We start from the raw sequence: 24,519 nt of genomic DNA on the forward strand, positions 1-24,519 counted from the left end.
CAATCCAACACCATGACCACATAACCATGATGCTGTGGCTCTCCCTCTTCTAATTTGCTAAATGTTGCATGTCTTACACTTGGACTGTTCATTGTTTCTATTATGCTTCTTTTTTCACAGTTCAGTTCAACTTCTTCCTGTTTTCATGCTTGATCAGTGTTCAGTTTTTGACAAGCTAACCACTGAACTATCTTACCACTACATCTGAGGGGAGAGGGATGGGAGAGAAGGGGGGGGGGGGGGGGTTCAAAGGGAGTTCCCCTTGTTAGCAAAAGATCTTGCCAAGAACCTCAGAAAATTCTGGTCCACTGTAAATTCGCTAAGCAGGTTGAAGGAATCTATCCAATCACTCATTGATCAGTCTGGTAGGGTAGTAAAAAACTAGCAAAAGGTAAGTTTTAAATTTCGCATTTAAGAAGTTCTTCACGCAAAAGAATCATACTGTATAAACATGCTGTCATTAGACAACCACACAGATTCCCACACAGAGGATGTAGTAATGGGCATCCCTGACACAGAGAAGCAATTGCAAGAGTTCAAAACAAATAAGTCATCAAGACTGGATGGAATTCCCAGTTCAATTTTACAAAAAGTACTCTACACCAATAACCCTTACTTAGCTTGCATTTACCGTGACTCTCTCGTCCAGTGCAAAGTACCAAGCAACTGGATACAAGCATACATAACTCCTGTGCACAAGAAGGGTAAAAGAAGAGATCTGCAAAGTTACAAACCATATCCTTAAAATCAGTTTGTTGTAGAATTCTGGAATATAATCTATTCCGAATGCAATAAATGTCTGTGAGAAGGAAATACTTGGGTGTGCACAAATCAGCAATGTTTTAGAAAGCATTATTTGTACAAAATTCAGCTGCCGTTTTCTCATGATATTCTATGAACTATCGATGAAGGGCAACAGGCAACTTCCATATTCCTAGATTTCCAAAAAGCATTTGACATGGTGCCACACTGCACCCTGTTAATGAAGGTACGAGCACACAGAACAGGTTCCCAGATATATGAGTGGCTTGAAAACTTCTTAAGTAATAAAAATCCATGCATTGTCCTTGTCAGTGAGTGATCATCAGAGACAAGGGTATTGTCAAGAGGACAGGACCGCTATTATTCTTTATGTACAAAAATGATAAGATGGGCAGGGTGAGCAGCAATTTGTGGCTGTTTGTTGATAATGCTGTGGTGTATGGAAAGGCGGCAACATTGAGCGACTTCAGGAGGATACAAGACGACTTAGACTAAATTTTTAGCTAGTGTGATGAATGGCAATTAGCCTTAAATGTAGAAAAATATAAGCTAAAACAGATAAGTAAGAAAAACAATCACGTGATGTTCATATACAGCACTAGTAGTGTGCTGTTTTACACACTCATGTCAATTAAATATCCAGGTGTTAACACTGTAAAGTTATATGAAATAGGACAAGCAGGTAAGACTTGCTCCAACGCCGGAAAGCTTTAAACATCACAGGTAAGGCTTGTAGTAGGGCAGTCAAATGGTCAATTTTGGTTTACCGGGAGAATTTTACGACTGTGTGTTTCATCTGTAAAGGAGACCATGTACAGAACACTAATGCAACATATTCTTGTGTACTGCTCATGTGTCTGGTAAATGAAGACATCAAAACAATTCAGATGTAGGCAACTAGATTTGTTACCAGTAGGTATTACGGAAATGCTTAGGGAACACAGAATCGCTGCAGGGAAGGCAACATTCTGTTTGAGAAACACTATTGAAAAAATTTAGAGAACTGGCATTTGAAGCTGACTGCAGAACAATTCTACTGCAGCCAACGTAAATTTCACACAATGACCGTGAAGATAGGATATGAGAAATTAGGACTCCATGTGGAGGCATATAGACAGTCATTTTTCCCTTGCTCTATATGCGAGTGGAACAGGAAAGGAGATGACTAGTAGTGATATAAGGTACCTTCTGTCACATATTGTACAGTGGTTTGCGGAGTACGTTTGTAGGTATAGATCTAGAAAAATAGTTTGTTAAGCAATGACAATGATCAGTCTGTAATCTACAAGAGGAAAAAAAGCCCATCACAAGAAATAACGTTACAAGGCATTGTGGAATTAAAATGCACTAAGAAACTATTCAAAATGATTCTTTCCAACTAAATAGCAAAATTTTCAGATACTTTCGACTGAAATACAGTGTTCCAGAAAATTCAATACTGAAAAACAAACTATATACTTAAAAACGGTCATAAAAATCTCTAAAAATCAACTGTGACTACTTTTTATAAAAACAAATAGCCTTGAATGGGATCACCATTCACCATAGATGTGAGACACTGATAATACATCATTTCTCAGACGCAGCAAAATGGCACTGGTGCTGAATATTATGTCTCTGGTTGGCATGCGCTTGCATTTAATTCCAGTCATAGTCTATATCTTTTCAAAGTGGGTATCAAAATTCTCAGTGGTGCACAGCAGTCATCGAGTTTAAATTGGGAAAAAAAATACTGGTCATTAGTGTGAGTAGAACTCACACCCCGAGGGTTCTGTACAAACTCAATTACATATATAGATACAGATAGCTCATCTATAGGTTCTGGTGAGCGAGTTTGCGAATATCACATTATGTGACATAAATGGCCATATCTTTTGATTGAGCTAACTTAGAAGCTTAAATATTTTACAGTGCCAAGGGACTATTGACCTTATCCTTTGACATACATCTCAACTTGACATCATTCCTGAGAAAAAGGTGTTTTAACAGACAGATGCCAGACACACAACAAAATGGTCATATAAGGGTTGTGATTTTATCAGCTGAATTATAAAACCCAAAAAACATAAAAAAACAAGTGTTTGCTTAAACTATGGTACACTAGCCCATCAAGAACTGGAGCATTTGGTAATAAATTGTATAATTAGTCTGCTGTTAAGTGTATGTGTACTTACATTCCGAAGTTTCTGCGAAAGCTGTATAATATGAAACACATCAAGCTGTGTATCCACAGCATATAAACTCTCTAGTTGATCCATTTTTGATACATGTTTGCAAATGTCACCAGGTGGAAGCCAATAGCAGCTTGTTATATCTAAATGAATAATACCTCGATATCTTGGCTTCAGCACAAGGTGGAACATCTCTTTTGGACAGGAAAACTGTCCAAACAAGCTTACAAACCTGCAAAAATGAAATACATACAGTGAACATATAAATCCAATCTGAGGTAAGGAGCATAGTTGGAGATCTGGCTGCAAACAAATGCATAAGGAAAAGTGAGGTTAAAATTCTTAATAACTTAATAACAATATTAAGGAAATGATTGAGTGGTACTCACCACATAGTGGTAATGATGAGTCACAGACAGGCACAATAAAAAGACTGCTAAAACAAGTAAGCTTTTGGCCAAAAGTTCTTCTTCTTAGTTAGACAACATGTACACACACATTCATGCAAACACAACTCATACATATGTGACCACAGTCTCTGACTACAGAGGCCAGACTGCAAGCAACAGAGCATCATGGGAAACACAATCTGTGTGGTGAGGGTAAGGAGGAGGCTGGGGCAGAGAGAGGGAAGGATAGCAGGGTAAGGGTGGGCAATGGTAAAGTGCTGCTTGTGGGAGCACATAGGGATAAGGTAGTGAGAGGAGAGGATGGCAAGGTGCAGTTGCGAGATTAGACAGAGGGCGGGGTGGGGAGGAGGGGAGAGGAGAAAAGTAAAAAGACTGTGGGTGCAATGGTGGAACATAAGGGCGTAGTGCTGGAGTGGAATAGGGAAGAGAACAGGTGGGTGAAGGACAGTGACGAACAAAGGTTGAGGCCAGGAAAGTTATGGGAACATAGGACATACTGCAGGGAGACTTAGCACTTGTGATGTAAGAGCACAGTTAATATGATGACAAATATTCTATCTGGCCTCCCTAAATCATGCTGAATAAATGCTGGAATTGATCTTCCAAAAAGATCAGAAATTATTTCTCCACCCAAGCCAAAGTTGAACTGATATTCCTGTCTTAGTACATGAAATGTTAATAAAAGTAAATAAACAAATGCAGGAAACAGAAGTGTGTCATATGACAGATGGCAATAAAACAGAGACACAGACATTCGGACAACAACATCTTAGTTCTATATGACACTGTCAAACATCTTCCATGCCAGTATGAGTATGAGGTGCAAGAGCATGTGCTTCAGGAGCAATCTTGACTTTTTGTGGACTGTTCATCAGTGTGTGTGTGTGTGTGTGTGTGTGTGTGTGTGTGTGTGTGTGTGTGTGTGTGTAAGAAAGAAAGAGAGACTCTTGTTTTCACAAAGAGAAATCTACAACTTTTTGAGGGGGGGGGGAGGGGGCTGCTCCTTGTGTTAGTATGAGACTAGATAAAGAGATGTTACCTAACCACAGACTAAAACTACAATGCTGGGGAAAAAAATTAGTACACCTGAAACGATTATGTCGATCTTGATCCAATGATGACAACTTGGGGGATAGTAGATGTACTGGTAATGGTTTCATTGTAATCCGCCAACAGATAGTATAGCGGCACAGTTACCAGAGTGTCTTGTCAATCCTTTCCAGAAGGCTTAGTGTGTTGCAGACATGTGAAGTAAGCAGGAAACTATGCCACAGAGATGCACTCGTGCTTCCTACAAGCAACCGAGTGAGTTTGAAATGTCCTGGGTGGCAGGATGGTTCTTTCAGAGAAGTGTCACAGAAGATGGACGAGCTGTGTCAGTTGTGTAACGATGCTGGTGTCAGTAGTCATGTGAACAGTTTCACAGCTGTAGACAAAGTTATGAACACATGAATTGTTGCAAACTGGTTATTAGCAGTGGGACTACAGCCATACACACATCTAGCTTGTCTTCCATCCACATCACAGCATCAACATGTGCAGCTTAACTAGTGCTGTCAGAGGATCACTTGGAACATGGAGCGGTCCACCATGCTCTTCAGAGATGAAAGTAGATTGTGCCTGCTCTCAAGTGATGGTCATTTGCGTACACACCGTAGACCTCGTGAGCACAGTCTCATTGAATGTATTTGTCCAAGACACACTGGCACCAACCAGGCCTTATTGTCTAGGGTGCAATAAGCTACAACTCTTGTACACCTTTGGTGTTTCTGGAGAGGATGTTAACCAACACTAAGTACATGCAGAATATTTTTAGACCCACTCTTTTTCCATTCTCGTGACAGGAAGGTGATAAGTTGTCCCAACAGGACAATGCACACCCACAAACTGCCCATGAAACTCAATGTGCTCTGCAAGATGTGCAGCAACTTCTCTGGAGAGCACGATCTCCCGACTTGTCTCCATTCGAGCATGTGTGGGTTATGATGGTACAAAAAGTGATTTGTGCAACTCATCAACCAACAACTCCTACAGAACTCTGAACAGGTTGAGCAGGCATGGAACAACATATTCCATGATAGTATTTAGCATCTGTATGATTCACTGGATGCCAAAAACAGCCCCTGCATTGACACAAATGGAGGCTACACCACATACTAATATGAGTGTTTCACCACGGGTTGATACCTGGCACCTAACAACCACTTGTGTTATTGATCTGTAAATGTAATCATTTCATGTACTCCATATGTACTATTGCAGTAAGAAAATCTTGAGCTAATTGGAAACACCTAAAAGGGTGAAATATTTTCTTCCAGTTGTGTGTATGAAAAAACTCCTGAGATTAGATTAGATTATATGGGTATGAATTTTATAAACTCAATATGGAAGGGGCACTGTTACCCAAACCTAAAAAAATATTGTAAAACAAGCATTATTACAGTGCAGAAGTTTTCTTGAATCACAGCCATGTAAAATAGTATCTTTCTGAAGACGTAACACCATAAAGAAGCTGTAACTTACCAAACGAAAGCGTTGGTATGTTGATAGAGACAATAAAAAACACACAAATTTGTGTGTGTGTTTTTATTGTTTTTGTTTATAAACAATAAAAAACACACAAACACACACACAAATTTCAAGCTTTCGCAACCCAAGGTTGCTTCATCAGGAAAGGGGGACGGAGAGGGAAAGACGAAAGGGTGTGGGTTTTAACGGAGAGGGTAAGGAGCCATTCCAATCCCGGGAGCGGAAAGACTTACCTTAGGGGGAAAAAAAGACAGGTAAACACTCACACACACACACACACACACACACACACACACACACACACACACATATCCATCCGCACATATACACACACAGGCAGACATATGTAAATGCAAAGAGTTTGGGTAGAGATGTCAGTCGAGGCGGAAGTACAGAGGCAAACATGATGTTGAATGACAGGTGAGGTACAAGCGGCGGCAACTTGAAATTAGTGGGGGTTGAGACCTGGTGGGTAACAGGAAGAGAGAATATATTGAAGGTCAAGTACCCATCTCCGGAGTTCTGATAGGTTGGTTACCCAAGCCTGCCAACCCAAAGTTTGGTACAAATTTATTGATGACACCTTCATGATCTGGACTCAAAGTGAAGAAGAACTCCAGAATTTCCTCTCCAACCTCAACTCCTTTGGTTCCATCAGATTCACCTGGTCCTACTCCAAATCCCATGCCACTTTCCTCGATGTTGACCTCCATCTGTCTAATGGCCAGCTTCACACATCCGTCCACATCAAACCCACCAACAAGCAACAGTACCTCCATTTTGACAGCTGCCAGCCGTTCCATATCAAACGGTCACTTCCCTACAGCTTAGGTCTTCGTGGCAAATGAATCTGCTCCAGTCCTGAATCCCTGAACCATTACACCAATAACCTGAAAATAGCTTTCGCATCCCGTAACTACCCTCCCAACCTGGTACAGAAGCAAATAGCTAGAGCCACTTCATCATCCCCTCAAACCCAGAACTTCCCACAGAAGAACCCCAAAAGTGCCCCACTTGTGACAGGATACTTTCCGGGACTGGATCAGACTCTGAATGTAGCTCTCCAGCAGGGATACGACTTCCTCAAATCCTGCCCTGAAATGAGATCCATCCTTCATGAAATCCTTCCCACTCCACCAATAGTGTCTTTCCGCCCTCCACCAAACCTTCGTAACCTCTTAGTTCATCCCTATGAAATCCCCAAACCACCTTCCCTACCCTCTGGCTCCTACCCTTGTAACTGCCCCTGGTGTAAGACCTGTCCCATGCACCCTCCCACCACCAGCTACTCCAGTGCGGTAACCCGGACAGTGTACACGATCAAAGGCAGAGCCACGTGCAAAGCACCCACGTGATTTACACTGCGGAGAATTTTATGTGGGAATGACCACAACAAACTGTCCATTCGCATGAATGGACACAGGCAGACAGTGTTTGTTGGTAATGAGGATCACCCTGTGGCTAAACATGCCTTGGTGCACGGCCAGCACATCTTGGCATAGTGTTACACCGTCCGGGTTATCTGAATACTTCCCACTGACACCAACCTATCATAACTCCGAGATGGGTACTTGCCCTTCAATATATTCTCTCTTCCTGTTACCCACCAGGCCTCAACCTCCACTAATTTCAAGTTGCCGCCGCTCGTACCTCACCTGTCATTCAACATCATGTTTGCCTCTGTACTTCCACCTCGACTGACATCTATGCCCAACCTCTTTGCATTTACATATGTCTGCCTGTGTGTGTATATGTGTGGATGGATGTGTGTGTGTGCGCGAGTGTATACCTGTCCTTTTTCCCCCTGAGGTAAGTCTTTCCGCTCCCGGGATTGGAATGACTCCTTACCATCTCCCTTAAAACGGACATCCTTTCGTCTTTCCCTCTCCTTCCCCCTTTCCTGATGAAGCAACCTTGGGTTGGGAAAGCTTGAAATCTGTGTGTGTGTTTGTGTGTTTTTTATTGTTTATATTGTCTCTATCAACATACCAACGCTTTTGTTTGGTAAGTACCAGCTTATATATATATTTTATAACCTTGTAACATTGTAAATGGGTTTTGCTATTTGGGTAGCAAAATAACTCATGATGGTCGAAGTAGAGAGGATATAAAATGTAGACTGGCAATGGGAAGGAAAGCGTTTCTGGAGAAGAGAAATTTGTTAACATCAAATATAGATTTAAGAGGCAGGAAGTCGTTTCTGAAAGTATTTGTATGGAGTGTAGCCATGTATGGAAGTGAAACATGGACGATAAATAGTTTGGACAAGAAGAGAATAGAAGCTTTCGAAATGTGATGCTACAGAAGAATGCTGAAGATTAGATGGGTAGATCACATAACTAATGAGGAGGTATTGAATAGAATTTGGGAGAAGAAAAATTTGTGGCACAACTTGACTAGAAGAAGGGATCGGTTGGCAGGACATATTCTGAGGCATCAAGGGATCACCAATTTAATATTGGAGGGCAGCATGGAGGGTAAAAATCGCTGAGGCAGTCCAAGAGATGAATACACTAAACAGATTCAGAAGTATGTAGGTTACAGTAGGTACTGGGAGATGAAGAAGGTTGCACAGGATAGAGTAGCATGGAGAGCTGCATCAAACCCGTCTGAGAACTGAAGACCACAACAACAACAACCACCACCTTGTATTAACTTTATTAGTCTATATGTAATGATAGAACTGACACGTCACCTATATCACAATCTTTGATTGTATGAGGCATGTCATGTAATAATAAAGATTTGATTTTGTTTGGTTCATACCCTCATATCAAAAGGAAATTGTGGCTGAAAAATACTTTGAGTATGGCAATCTAGGTGAGTATTTTGCAGTCCTTCAAAAATCACACTGCATGGAAAGAACCTCACTGAAATAAAAGTTGGACAATGAGTTTTAACTCAAAAGGGTGTTTCAAAGCAATGATATTTCGTAGCAATGGATGCACTTTTTGCCCAAAATCACTGGGAGGGTGAGAAATTCTTTGTCCTCGTACCATGTCTTCAAAAGACAGGATTTTAAAACAAACAAACAAACAAACAAACAAACAAACACACACACACACACACACACACACACACACACACACACACACACACACGTGACAAAAGTCATGGCATACCTCCTAATATCATGTCGGACCTCCTTTTGCCCAGCACAGTGCAGCAACTCAACATGGCATGGACTCAAAAAGTCACTGAAAGACCCCTGAAGAAATATTGAGCCATGCTGCCTCTATAGCTGCCCATAATTGCGAAAGTGTTGCCGATACAGAATTTTGTGCACAAACTGAACTCTCGATTATGTCCCATAAATGTTCGACGGGATTCACGTCGGGTGATCTGGGTGGTCAAATCATTCACTTGAATTGTTTGGAATATTTCTGAAACCAATTGCAAACAACTGTGGCCCAGTGACACGGCGCATTATCATCCACAAGAATTCCATCTTTGGTTGGGAACGTGAAGCCCTCAAATTGCTGTAAACGGTCTCCAAGTAGCCGAACATAGCCATCTCCAGTCAATGATCTGTTCAATTTCATGTAAACACAGCCTACACTAATACAGAGCCATCATCATCTTGCACGGCGCCTTGCTGACAGCGTGGGTCCATTGCTTCACTGAGTCTGTGCCACACTCCAAACCCACCTCATACGGTCATGCGCACATGAGGCATTGCAGGTGATGTCATCCTGTGAGTAACAGCACTCGCATCAGTCGTGTGCTGCCATAGTCCATTAACGCCAGATATCACCGCACTGTCCTAATGGATAAATTCGTCATTAAGTCCCACATTGATTTCTGCTGTTATTTCATCCAGTGTTGCTCGTCTTTTAACACTGACAACTCTACATAAACAGTATTGCATTCAGCCGATAAGTGAAGGCCACTGGCCTCTGTGTTGTGCAGGGTGAGAAGTAATGCCTGAAATTTGGTATTCTCGGCACACTCTTGACTTGGTGGATCTTGGAATATTGATTTTCCTAACTATTTCCAATATGCAGAGTTCTATGCATCTAGCTCCCTCTACCATTCAGCGTTCTATGTCTGTTGATCCCAGTCACGCAGCCATAATCATGTCAGATACCATTTCACGTGAATCACCTGAGAACAAATGACAGCTCTATCATTGTACTGCCCTTTCATGCCTTGTGTATGTGCTACTACCACCATCTGTTGTCCTATGACTTTTGTTACCTCAGAGTGTGTGTGTGTGTGTGTGTGTGTGTGTGTGTGTGTGTGTGTAAATCTTATTACTAGCATAACTTCCAGATTTGTAGAAAATTGCACTCATATATTTGGAGTGCACAACTATAATATTCATATTTTTGACATACAGGAAGGAAGAAAGAAAGAAAGAAAGAAAGAGAGGAAGGAAGGAGGATAATGGTTCAACATCCCGTTGATATCGAGGTCATTAGATACAAGCTTGGACTGTCTCAACGATGAGGGCGGAAATCAGCCATGCCCTTTCAAAGGAACTGTCCCAACACTTCCTTGCAGAGATTTAGGAAAATCATGGAAGAAAACCTACATCTGGATGGCCGTAAGCAAATGACCCCACTCCTGCATCCCCCCCCCCCCCCCCCCTCACCGGCCCATGATTAATGTTATTAATAAGGCTACTGTTCTTAGTTTAGTATTTACATACAAGACCTAAGTACAACAAGAATATTCTTTTAACACAAAACAGTAAAGCTTATATATCAGATTATTCTGGATATCATAAAAGTGTTAAACTTACCTATACAAACGTTTTTCAGATGAAATTGTTTTTAACCTCTGGCATGCTCCTGATAAACGTTCCTGGTCAACAATAGAAAGATGTGAGAAAATCATTAGCAGAATTTCATCTGGAAGCCTTAGGAGGCCCATCTTTAATTCTTCTTTCTTGTTTCATGAAATATTCTGTATAGATAGGAGACGAAATCAGTAATAAATGTAACAATTTAAAACTGAATTTCATACACATATACAATTACTCTCTTTTTTTTATGATTATCACTCATTTTACAAAAGTATCTGGAAGTTTCGAGAGCTGGCAGCATAGCACATAGGGAGAGTAGTTCTTTCTCCTGTGGTTGGTTACAGTCATTACAAAGTACAAGAGAGGTAAGTAGGTAGTTTGCAGTGCTTCTTTTTGAAAACATATTTCGGTTAAGTTCAAATTCCACACACAGACTGTCAGACCAGTGTTATCTGCTGTGGGTTGATGCAAGGGCTCCTTGGCCTCTGATGTTTTCTTACAAAATAATTTAGTTTTGTCCTAGTTACATTTATGACTGTATTGCACTAAAAATACCAACAGTCCCTGTTAACAATCCTATTAAGAGCAGCAAATTTGTGTGGTGAGAGTATGTGTCCCCACGGGAACAGCAGTTACGGTACTCACAAACAGTGTATCTCAGTTGGAGTGAAATGCAGAGATGGATCATAATGACAAAAATGAGGCATGAGTGACAGATAAGGTGGCAAATGTGCAAGTAAAATGTTAAAGCTGAGTGAATTGATGGGATATCAATTGTTATGGGAGGGACATGTAGAATAGAGAGGGATTCAAATACCTACCAAGAAGAAGATAACGAAGAAGAAGAAAAGTGAAGTGCACAAAATAAATATGCTACTGATTTCTGCATATTAACAATAGAAAGAAATACTAAATTTGTGAAAAAAAAACAACACAGCTTTTGTTACACAGGACTGGATTTCAAAGCTAGTAAAGAAACTCATAAAAATTGTTTTGCTATGGAAATTGGTTTTAAAGGGGGCGGGGCGGGGGGGGGGGGGGGGGGCAGATAAACAAATTATTATGTGTGAATGAGATCTGAGAGACAGATTGCATGAGATTCTAATAAATAGAGAAATAAGTAAATAAAGTAACCAGTGGTTTATTCAGATGAAATGTAGTCATTCACATTGTGGTTGTTGGGGTCTTCAGTCCAGAGACTGATATGATGCAGCTCTCTATGCTGCTCTATCCTGTGCAAGCCTCTTCATCACCAAATAAGTACTGCAACTTACATCCTTCTAAATCTGCTTACTGTATTCATTTATTGGTCTTCCCCCTAAAATTATTACCCCCCACACTCCGCCCCCCCCCCCCCCTTCCTCAACACTAAATTGGCGATCCCTTGATGTCTCCAAAAGTGTCCTATCAACCAATCCCTCCTTCTACTTACATTGGGCCACATATCTTTTCTCCCCAATTCTGTTCAGTACCTCCACATCTATCCACATAATCTTAAGCATTCTTCTACAGCACCACATTTCAAGAGCTTCTATTCTCTTCTTGTCTAAATTATTTGTCATCCTCGTTACCCTTTCATACATGGCTACATTCCATACAAATACTTTCAGAAAATACTTTCTAATAATTAAAACTAAATTCCATGTTAACAAATTTCTTTCCTTCAGAGACACTTTTCTTGCCATTGCCAGTCAACACTTTATATCCTTTCTACTTCGGCCATCATCAGTCATTTTGTTGCCCAAATAACAAAACCTATTACTATTTTAAGTGTCTCATTTCCTAATCAAATTCCCTCAGCATCACCTGATTTACTTTGACTACATGCTATTACCCTTGTTTTGATTTTGTTGATGTTTATCTTATATCCTCCTTTCAACACAATGTCCATTCCATTCAACTGCTCTTTGCCTTCTCTGACAAAATTACAATGTCATTGGCAAACCTCAAAGTTTTTATTCCTTCTCCCTGAACTTTAATTCCTTCTCCAAATTTTTCTTTGGTTTTCTTTACTGCTTGCTCAATGTACAGACTGAATAACACTGGCGATAGGCTACTATCCTGTCTCACACTCCCTTCTCAACCACAGCTTCCCTTCCATGATTTATTAAACTGATGGTTTGGTAATAGCACTTGCAGTCTTCTTGAAGTCTGAGGGTATTTCAAATGTTTCATACAGCTTGCACACCACATGGAACAGTTTTATCATGGTTGGTTCACAAAGGGCTGTCAGTAGTTCTGCTGAAATGTCACCTACTCCCGGAGCTTGTTTCGACATAGGTCTTTCAGTGCTCTGTCAAATTCTTCATGCAGTATCATATCTCCCATCTCATCTTCATCTACATCCTCTTCCACTTCTACAGTACTGTCTTCAAGTTCATCTCCCCTGTACACACCTACTATGTATTTCTTCCACCTTTCAGCTTTCCCTTATTTGCTTAGGACTGGTTTTTCGTCTGAGCTCTTGATATTCATACATCTGCTTCTCTTTTTTCCAAAGGCCTCTTTAATTTTTCTGTAAGCAGTATCTACCCTTACCCTAGCGAAATATGCTTCTAAACCTTTACATGTGTCCTCTAGCCATTCCTGCTTAGCCATTTAGCACTTCCTGTAAATCTCAGTTTTTAAACACTTGTATTCCCTTTCACTCTCTTCATCTGCTGCATTTTTATATTTTCTTCTTTCAACAGATAAATTCAATATCTCATGTGTTATCCAAGGATTTCTACTAAAACTTGTCTTTTTACCTAGTTGATCCTCTGCTGCCTGCATTGTTTCATCTCTCAAAGCTATCCATTCTTCTTCTACTGCATTCCTTTCCCGTTTTTGTCAATCACACCATAATGCTCCCTCTGAAACTCTCAACAATCTCTGGTTCTTTCAACTAATCCACGTCCCATCTCCTTAATTCACAACCTTTTTGTAATTTCTTTAGTTTTAATCTACAGTTCATAAGCAATAAACTGTGGTCAGAGTCCACATCTGCCTCTGGAAATGTTATACAATTTAAAATCTAGTTCTGAAATCTCTGTCTTATCATTATATAATCAATCTGAAACCTTCTGGTGTCTCCTGGTCTCTTCCACATATATAACCTTCTTTCATGATTCTTAAATCAAGATTAAATTACACTCTGGGCAAAATTGTACCTGGCAGCTTCCTCTTTCATTCCTTTCCCCAATGCTTATCCACCTACATTTTATCCTTATCTTCTTATTCCTACTATCGAACTTCAGTCCCTCATTACTACAAAATTTTCATCTCCTTTAACTATCTGAATAATTTCTTTTATCTCATCATACATTTCTTCAATCTTTTCATCATCTATAGAACTAGTTGGCATATAAACTTGCAGTACTGCAGTGGTTGTTGGTTTTGTGTCTATTGTGGCTACAAATCACATTACGGCATAAATAAATATGGTACTAGTATACAAGCTGTTTTGTCAAACAAAAGTGTGATTCTGTGAATAATTGTTGTACAAGGCACTGCATTGTCATACAGACGTGTAATGTGCGTCAGTGCTCCACATGACAGAAAACTGGAGTGTGTAACATTGCTAACTCACTTCCCTCTTTCTTAGGCATACAAATGACAGGCTGCCATCCTGGACAAGTCTTCAATTTACTCTATCATGCAGCAACTACATGTATCTGCACCCAAAAGTGTGGCTGAAGACCAATCTGAATCTTCACATTATCAAATTTGCAGACCATGAGCTATGAACTGGCCTGCGTCCAGCAAACGTATCTTCTCTAATTTTATTTTTCTTAAGATTCAATGTAATCATGTGTTACAAATTTATTCAGCCATGGAATGAACCACTACATAATTCACAGAATATTGTTTAAAACATTTTAAGTAAATGAAAAATACAATGTACAAATGCATGAAGATTTTTTCATCAGTATATAAAACAAAAAATACAGTGAACAACTCTAAATAAGAATAAAAAGTGTTCAACAAAGAAATTTTTCAGTTATATTTGTAAAACTGGGGTTTATCACTCATTTTTTTCAATTCTACTTTAAGCCTGAAAAATAGCACACACCTTCCTATATAACTCTTGTGAATGGATTGCCTAAGAGCTAATCATTTTAATGTCATATGTTCACTACGTGAATGCTGTAGTTCCCTTTGAATGAGGCCATGTTATTACCTATATTGAGTTTATATACTGTATAGTGTAACATACCCCTTGGTGAAGTGACATATTGCACAGCATCTTCTGAACCGACAAAAGTTGATTGCCACAATAAGAGTTTTATTTAAGTAATGAGTTAGTATGGGACGCTGTGCTGTTTGGGCAGTTTATCCTGTGTTATCGGGTCCTGCCTTGGAATATGGTGTGAGCCACAGAAGAATAAATGCTGTGACAATTGCAGTGACATTATGAGATCAGCAGAAGTGTCTCTCTCTCTCTCTCTCTCTCTCTCTCTCTCTCTCTCTCTCTCTCTTCTGTTAGCTACCATTTGCCTCACAATCAATATCAGTTAATATCAAAGTAGTTTGTAACAGTACTGTATGAGGTGTTCGAATATTGCTGTTAAAGAAGAAGGTGAGTACATCATTTCTTGAAATATTTAGATTTGTGATAGAACTTTCCATTCCTTAGCACAGAAGAATTCGCAGAAGGAGATGAAGTCTACATCAGCCAAGAAACATGTGGTTTTTCCTTCTGACTTTGCAGATTAAACACGAGAAGTCAGAATTAGTAATCAACAGCGGCCAAAAATTTATGCACGAGGACAGCACATTGCATAACCTACAGCCCAAGAAAAAACAACTATCTTAGTCCATAACAAAACTGAAGAACAAAGTCAGCATTCTGAGATGCTTGAACAATGGTAGACATGGCATTCAAAACTGAATCACAGACTGTACATCGACATCCACACCTTGTACGTCACTGTGAGGTGCATGGCAGAGGATTCTTAGCATTGTACCACTTGTTAGGGTTTCTTTCTGTTCCAGTTTCATATTGAGCGTGGGAAGAATGGCTTCTGACACACCCCTGTCCACATTTTAATTAGACTAATCCTTGTGGCTCCCAAGGGCTTGATGAACAATGGGCTGAAGTATATTTATAGATTCTTCAATTAGTACTAGTAACATGTGCAGCTTAATCTCTATAATCATATTAAGGCACACGGGAGCACATTCATTTGTAACAGTGATGAAGGAAGTAACTTGCTGTGTCAACAATGCAGGAATATATGGGTAGCAAAAAAGCACTGTGTGCCAGGTCACATGTATTCAAGCTCTTTCACTGACTGTTGTCTTGGCTTGGCACACTCTCCATTTATTGTTTCAATCACTCTCTGTAGCATTAGCAAATATTCGTAGGAAAGTTGCTTTGCTCTGTAATAGTTGTTCAGTGGTGCATGATATGAAACTGTGTGACAAAAAGTATTTAAAAAATCACATGTCTAGCTGTATCACAGTGCTTCCATTCTTAATCAGCCAATGAGTCTGCAAATTCAAGTGACAGATACTACAGATCATGTTGTGATGCCTTTTGAATGTCTATGTATTTGGAAGGAGAAGGGAATGTTACATATTGTCTCTTGTACCTTTGTAAGCAGGCTTCCCTGGGTTAATTGGAGTTTATCTTCAATCACCTGGGAATTCAGTATTTTTCTTCCTCTCCCATGTCTCAAACAGCGTGTGACAATTTGTGCAATATTTGTATGAATGCATTCATTATCCTTTGTCAGTCATATCTGGTATAGGTCCTGCACACTAGAGCAATATTGTGAGATGGGATGCACAAGTGTTTTTAAACAGTCTCTTTTTTGTTGACTGCATATTGCCAGTATCCTACCAATAATGCAAAGTCTGCCATCTGCTTTACCTACAACTGAGCCTATGTGGTCATCGTATTTCATATCCCCAGTAATTAAACAATGGCAAACCAAGGATGGAATGTAACAATACTATGAAAAGGATAGTTGCTACTCACCATATAGCGGAGATGCTGAGTCCCAGATAGGCACAACAAAAAGACTATCAGAAAGTGAAAGCCTCAGCAGATAGAGACTGTGGTCGTGTGTGTGTGTGTGTGTGTGTGTTTGTGTGTGTGTGTGCTTTTTGTTATGCCATCTGTAACTCAGCATCTCCGCTATATGGTGAGTAGCAACTATCCTTTCATAATAATGTTATATGCCCATAAATTGTTACACACAGGTATTTGAAGGACCTGACTGGTTCCATTTGTGACTCACTGATGCTGTAGTCACAACACTATTTGTCCGTATTTTGCTGAGTGCACAACTTCAAATTTCTGTACATTTAAAGCAAGTTGCAAATCTTTGCACGACTTTGAAATCTTATTAAGATGTGACCAAATACTTGTGCAGCTTTTTTCACACAGTATTTAATTATGGACAACAGCATTACCTGCAAAAAGCCTGAGTTACAATTAATACCATATTATAGGACACTAATATGAACTGTAACTGGCTCTCCAGCGTAGAAACCCTCAATGGAGCCAATAAATTTTGCTTGGTAACCATCCAGTTATTGGTGGTATGGTATTGAGACAATTTTTTTAATTCAAGTAATACAGCATCTGTGAGATTTAAAACTTTGCCGGTGTATATATGGTTCCACAAAATTTCGGGAGAACTGCCGGATGTTTGTAGCTTCCTGCCACAATATTTCGGCACAGAGTCTTCTGGCCATCTTCAGGTGATACTGGCGAAAATGCATTGAGCTCTGGTATTTAAGGCCCTGCCGGCAAATGCATTGTGGATTCACTTGGTGTTGCACATGCACTACTTGAGCGCATTCGATTCTGCTGTGCCGCATGCCCTCAGTGGTGAAAACTCACTGCATTGATATCAATTTGATTGTCTTCCCACAGTTCCATCACAGAACTACACCGGCTATGGAGGAGGCCAAGTAAATCCCCAACGCATGTGCTGGCATGGCCTTAAATACCAGAGCTCAGTGCATTTTCATCAGTATCACCTGAAGACGGCCAGAAGACTCTGCGCTGACATACTGTGGCAGAAAGTTACAAACATCCGACAGTTCTCCCGAAATTTTGTGGAACAATACAACATCTACCTGACTGCTTTGATCCTTGAGAAAAGTGCAAGTTTGGTTTCTCAAGAAGAATATTTTCAAAATCCATGCTGGCTGGCATGGATGAGGTCATTCTGTTTAAGGTACCTTATTACATTTAATTTCAGAGTATGTTCTACAATTTCAAAACAAATGAACATCAATGAGATTGGACAGTAGTTTTGTGGATCACTAGGGTTAGTGTTAGTGTTTAACGTCCCGTCAACAATGAGGTCATTAGAGACGGAGCGCAAGCTCGGGTTAGGGAAGGAAATCGGCCGTGCCCTTTCAAAGGAACCATCCCGGCATTTGCCTGAAACGATTTAGGGAAATCACGGAAAACCTAAATCAGGATGGCTGAAGACGGGATTGAACTGTCGTCCTCCCGAATGCGAGTCCAGTGTGCTAACCACTGTGCCACCTCGCTCGGTATTCCAAATAGAGATAACACATACAGCAACACAGATGAGGTTATCCACACCTCATCTCTATAGTCTTCCCATGCAGTTAACCTCCTCCTATTATCACATGCCGCTCTCACTATCTTATGCTCAACTAGTGTTACCAACAAAATATTTAGGACACACAGCAACATCAGCATTAGTTATGAGCATAAACATTTAGAGAAACTGTTGCCAAAGTTCAGAAGAAGAATAACCAAGCACTGAATACACATGTATGTAGTAGATCAGGTGGGAGAGCCACTCAACAGTATACTGTCTCTATTTGCTAATTTCTAAGGAAAATTTGACTACTGGACAAGAGGATTAAAACAAAGCATAGAGATACAGAGAGACAAACTGTAAATGAAATGCGTTAGCCCATCAGAAGAGAAATGCATGAAGCATCCATATGATTACCATACCATAATTTTACAGAAAGCTCTCTCACAAGACCCAAAGAATTTCTGGTAATACATAAAAGCTGTTGCTGGGACCAAATTTATTCTACAAACACTCGTGGATGACACAGGAGTGGAGATCTTAAACTGAGAATAGGAAAAAAAAAACCAGTAATGCTGAACTCAGCTTTCAAATGTTCCTTTAAAAATAAAAATAAAGGAGAACTGCCTCAGCATAATTCTCACAACACTTCAAAGATGAGTGACATAGATATTAGTGTCAGTGGTGTTGAGAAAGAACTGAAATTGGTAAAACTGAAGAAAGCTTCAGAGCCCAACGAAATCCCTACCAGAAGCTATACAGAATTTGTGGCTGAGTTAGTCCCTATTTTAAACATAACATGTCACATCTCAAACATAATTAGGTATTTTGAACTGAATGTCTTCTTCTGTATCACTTAATATGGTTTTTTGAAAATACTGGACATGCGGAAACCTATTTGCACATTTTTGACATGACATCCTGAAAGTTGTGGATTAAGACAGACAGGTAGATGCAGTATTTCTTGACTCCCAAAAAGCATTTGGCTCAATAACACACAAACATTCACTGGTGAAAGAATGGTCACATAGGCCATAAAATGAAACTGAAAATTTATTGGTAAGGAAGACACAATATGTTACCCTGGAGGGAGAGCCACTGACGGAAGTAGAAATAACTATAGGTGTGCCCCACAGATGTGTATTGAGACCCTTGCTGTTCATGTTGTATATTAATGACCCAGGAGAAAATATTAATAGTAACACAGCATTTTGCAGATAATCTGTCATCCATAATGAAATATTGTCTAAAAAATTCCGCACAATTATCTGGTCAAATATTGATAAGATTTTGAAGTTGGTTGGTTGGTTTAAAAGTGTGGGGCGGAGGGGGGGGGGGGGAGGGGGGGGAAGGGACCAAACTGCAAGGTCATCAGTCCCTTGTTCCCAAGTAAAATAATTACACTAGGGAAAGAAGAAATAAAAGGAGACATACAGCACAATAACAGGAGAAAGGAAGAACCAGAAGAACAACAGAAGGACAACCAACACTACTATGGACAAAACAGGAAAAGAAAAGAACAGAGAAAAGCAAGAAACAGGTAGAAGGGGTAAAAACAAGATAGCAGATGACCGTGGCTGGCCGACCATGAGAATAAAAAGGAAAAGCCAGCCACTCTGGGACACATTAAAACATCCATACCACAAGCATTAGAGTGGAGAACACAAAGGGACAAAGGACATTCACTAAAACTTATACACAATGATAAAACACACTGTCACGTATAAAATGTAAAACTAAATTAGCCAATGAGGCGTTATCAGCTAAAATTAATGGCAACGAGTCCAGTAACTGAAGAGTCCATCGCACAGCAGCCAAAGAAGAACAGCACCAAGATGTGGGCCACTGTCAGGCGGGCGCCACACCAACACTGAGCTGGGTCATCACAGCGCAGGAGGTAGCCGTGTGTCACCCAAGTGTGGCCAATGCAGAGCTGGCAGAGTACCACAGAGTCCCTGCAAGAGGCCCGCATAGAGGACTGCCACACATTCGTAGTCTCCTTAGTGGCACGCAGTTTATTGTGCGTGCTGAGGTTGTGCCATTTCGTCTCCCATTGCTGCAAAATGTTGCAGTGTAGTACTGAACGCAGGTCAGTTGCAGAGAAGCCGATCGCCATAAGTGGTTTCTGCGTAGCCTGTTCGGCCAGCCTGTCGGCAATTTCGTTCCCTGGGATTCCGACGTGACCTGGGGTCCAGACAAACACCACTGAATGACGGGACCATTCCAGGGCATAGAAGGACTCCTGGATGGTCACTACAAAAGGATTATGAGGGTAGCACTGGTCGATAGCTTGTAGGCTGCTCAAGGAGTCAATACACAGAAGAAATGACTCTCCAGGGTATGAACGGATGTGCTTAAGAGCACGAAATATAGCCACCAGCTCAGCAGTGAAAACACTGAAGCCAGCAGCCAAGGAATGCTTTTCAATATGTCCTCCATGGACATATGCGAAGCCGATGTGCGCATCAGCCACTGAGCCATCAGTGCAAACCATTTCGTGGCCTCAGTACATGTCAAGAATCGAGAGGAAGTGGCAGCGGAGAGTGGCGGGGTTAACTGAGTGCTTAGGGCAATGTGAAAGGTCCAGGCGAAGTTGCAGCCTAGGTGTGCACCATGGAGGTGTACGTGACTGGACCTCAAGTATAGCGGGTAAAGACAAGGACTCCAGTTCGGAAAGAAGGGATCGGACGAACTGCAATTGGAAGCCCAGACCTGGGCCGCCGATGCGAGAGATGAACCGCTGTGGGTGGGAAAAGGAGATGGTGATTCAGATGCGCAGGGTAACTATGAACGTGTGCAACGTAACTAGCCAGCAGTTGTGCATGCCTAACCTGCAATGGGGGGATTCCATCCTCCACAAGGACGCTGGTCACCGGACTCCTCCTAAAAGATCCTGTCGCTAGGCAAACTGCACAGTGATGCACTGGATCGAGTAAACGCAACACTGAGGGTGCCGCCGAACCATAAACCACACTCCCATAGTTAAGGCGGGATTGAACAAGGGCTCTGTAGAGCTGCAGCATCGTAGAGCGATCTGCACCCCAACTGGTGTTGCTCAGGCAGCGGAGGGCATTGAGGTGCTGCCAGCACTTCCATTCAAGCTGACGAAGCTGAGGAGGCCAACTCAATCGAGCATTGAAAACCAGTCCTAAGAATCGATATGTCTCCAAGACAGTGAGTGGATCATCATTAAGGTAAAGTTCTGGTTCTGGATGAACGGTACGACACCGACAGAAGTGCATAACACACGACTCTGTGGCCGAAAACTGGAAACCGTGGGCTAGAGCCCATGACTGCGCCTTGTGGATGGCTCCCTGTAGGCGCTGCTCAGCAACACCAGTACTGTAGGAGCAGTACGAAGTGCAGGAATCATCTGCACACATAGAAGGTGAAACGGACGGCCCTAAAGCTGCTGCTAGACCGTTAATAGCCACTAAAAATAGAGATACACTCAATACAGAGCCCTGTGGGACCCCATTCTCCTGGATATGGGGGGAACTACGGTAGCCATCAACTTGGACATGGAAAGTACGAAGTGACAGGAAATTCTGGATAAAAATTGGGAGCAGGCCTCGGAGACCCCACTCGCATAATGTGGCAAGGATATGATGTCAACACATGGCGTCATACGTTTTTCATAAATCAAAAAAGACGGCAACCAGGAGTTGGCATCTGGAAAAGGCTGTTCAGATGGCAGACTTGAGGGACTCAAGATTATCAGTGGTAGAGTGACCCTGGCGGAAGCTGCCCTTACATGGAGCCAGTAGGCCATGTGACTCCAGGAACCAACCCAACCACCGACACACAACCCATTCCAGCAGCTTACAAAGAAAATTGGTAAGGCTGATGGGCCGATAGCTATCCACATCAAGCAGGTTTTGAGCACTGGAATGATGGTGCTCTCCCACCATTGCAATGGAAAGACACCATTGCACCAGATCCAGTTGAAGATGACAAGGAGAAGTCACTTGTAGATAGATGAGAGATGTTTAATCATCTGGCTGTGGATCCAATCTGGTGTAGGAGCTGTGTCGGAGCAATGTGCATGGGCACTGAGGAGCTCCCACTCTGTAAATGGGGCATTGTACGATTCACTGTGGTGTGTAGTGAATGAGAGGACTTCCTCTTCCAGCTGCCATTTGAGAGATGGAACGGCTGCGGGTGGGGGGGGGGGGGGGGGTAATTCTCAGATGCAGAGGCTCAAGCATAGGGCTCAGCAAAGTACTCGGCAATCGCGTTTGTATCAGCAGACAACATGCCATTTATGTTAACACTGGGACCACCTGTTGGGGTCTGCTACCCGAAAACACGTTTGACCTTTGCCCAGACTTGGGAAGGTGATGTATGGCACCCAATGGTCGAGACATATCTCTCCCAACACTCCTGCTTCCGTCATTTGATAAGTTGGCAAACGCACGGAGCCGTTTAAAGGCTATGAGGTGCTCCAGGGAAGCTTATACCGCTGTAGAGATCGCCGATGCTCCTTAATTGCTTCAGCGACTTCCGGCAATCACCAAGGGACTACCTTTCACTGGGGGCACCCTAAAGAGCAAGGGATCGTGTTTTCTGCCACAGAAAAGATTGTTGTAGTCACATGCTCAAGCATCACATTGATGTTACCGTGTGTGGGACATTCAAAGGTGACAGCAGAAGTGAAAGTTTCCCAGTCCGCCTTGTTTAAAGCCCATCTGGGTAGGCGTCCGTGGGCCTGATGCCGGTTGAGGCAGTGACAGTGTAATGGTACTTGAATTACGTAGCCATTACGGCACCTCAACTCAACCTCTCGATACCAGCAATATTCTACTGTGTTTCTGTAAAATAGTTAACATATTTCTGAGACAACATTCAGATTTGATTTGATTAATGTAGAGGTACTTTGATACAGCGATATGTTTATATTGCAATGATATTATTCTTATGTGTATTCTTTCTTTTGTCACAATGATCTTTGACGTACTTGTAACTCTGAGTTTTGGGTGCGTAAGAGATTATTAGTAGTTAGAGAGTTGGACCTTGAAAAAGTAAAGTCTTGGACGTCATGTTGGAAAGACACATATTGTAGTCAGCTTATAAAATGTGAACTTTAACAGTGAGGAAGATGTTTTCAAGTATGTTTTGTATTGTGAAGTGATGTTTTGTGTTACGTGATATTGCAGCAAAAGTAATGAAAAAGAAGTGTAACTTAAATTCGGAGTGCTGATTACTTTTTTACATCACCATTGTCCTGCAAAAGTGTAATCTTCAAGAATGGTTTGTGAAACACATCTATAAAACTTTTGAATATAGCAGAATAAAACCTAGGCCTCTTTGCATCCAAGCTTGGAATCATCACCACCTAGATTTTCGACGATTGAGCCATGATTTTACAATGACACCAGTGTGGGAAACACGAAAAGATGAGTGCCTAGTTTATTCATTATTACATGAAATGACTTTATTAACTGTGCTCTAATGACACCTGTCACATAATAAGTTTGTTGTTGCCCGAAAATGCAGTATTTAGCAGTGTGAGCAACACCACAATCATTATTAAATTTTGACCTTTGTTGTGGTAGGGTTGTTAGAACAGGAAGATGGTGAAGTGCTCACTACCACACAGGTCGTCATGTGCTCTCCAGTGGATAGATGGGAGAAGTCCTGGGCTGCAAATTGATAAATCAATGGCCGAGTAACTACCATGAGCCACACTGAAATGTGTGCTGGCCCCAGTATTTAAGAGGCAGAGGTCAAACTGAGACAGTAAAGTTTCGACATCTCTCGGCTAGTAAGCACGGTGCCACCCCACAAGGGGTTATGGGTATTAAAATGTCCTAAAAGTAGGAAAGGTTTAGGGAGTTGATCAATCAGTGCAGTTGTTACATTCAGGGATACTGCGTCATCTGGAGGAAGATGTACATTGCAGACAGTTATTTCCTGCATTGTCCTTATTCTGACACCCACAGCTTCAAGTGGGGTTTGAAGGGGCACAGTTTCACTACAGACTGAGTTTAGGACATGAACGCAAACGCCACGTGACACTCAGTTATAGTTGCTATGGTTCCTGTAACCCTTATAGCCGCAGAGGGCAGGGGCCTGCATTACCGGGAACCATGTTTCCTGGAGGTCAATGCAGAAAGCAGGTGTAAAGCTTAACAGTTGCCATAGTTCAGCCAGGAAGCAGAAAAAAACACCGCAGTTCCACTGGAGGATGGCGTCATCGCGAGACTGGGAAGGCATGGAACATGAGGCAGTTTATGCCTCAGGGTCACCTGCTGCCACCGACTTTTTGCCTGAGCAGTCTATATCCACTGTGTCTGACGGTCCGGCACGATCTTGGTCATCAGCGGGCACCAGAATCTCCACCTCACCCACAGAGCTTGTAGGTAGTGGTGGTGTGGGTGCCACTGCAA

At 41.6% G+C, this 24,519-nt stretch overlaps 1 protein-coding gene across 2 annotated transcripts in view; it reads right to left on the reverse strand.

Moving 5' to 3' along the window:
* LOC124805137 overlaps nt 1–24,519 on the reverse strand; it is a 167,715-nt gene that overhangs the window by 138,862 nt on the left and 4,334 nt on the right. For both annotated transcript variants that reach the window (XM_047265600.1, XM_047265598.1), the window contains exons 2-3: nt 10,617–10,780; nt 2,937–3,165 (exon numbers count right to left, since the gene is read on the reverse strand). In XM_047265600.1, the coding sequence (XP_047121556.1) occupies nt 2,937–3,165; nt 10,617–10,747 (360 nt within the window). In that variant the 5' untranslated portion in view covers nt 10,748–10,780. The remainder of the gene's footprint in view (nt 1–2,936; nt 3,166–10,616; nt 10,781–24,519) is intronic.

The sequence above is a fragment of the Schistocerca piceifrons genome, chromosome 7 (assembly GCF_021461385.2).
Source record: "Schistocerca piceifrons isolate TAMUIC-IGC-003096 chromosome 7, iqSchPice1.1, whole genome shotgun sequence".
Lineage (NCBI taxonomy): Eukaryota > Metazoa > Arthropoda > Insecta > Orthoptera > Acrididae > Schistocerca > Schistocerca piceifrons.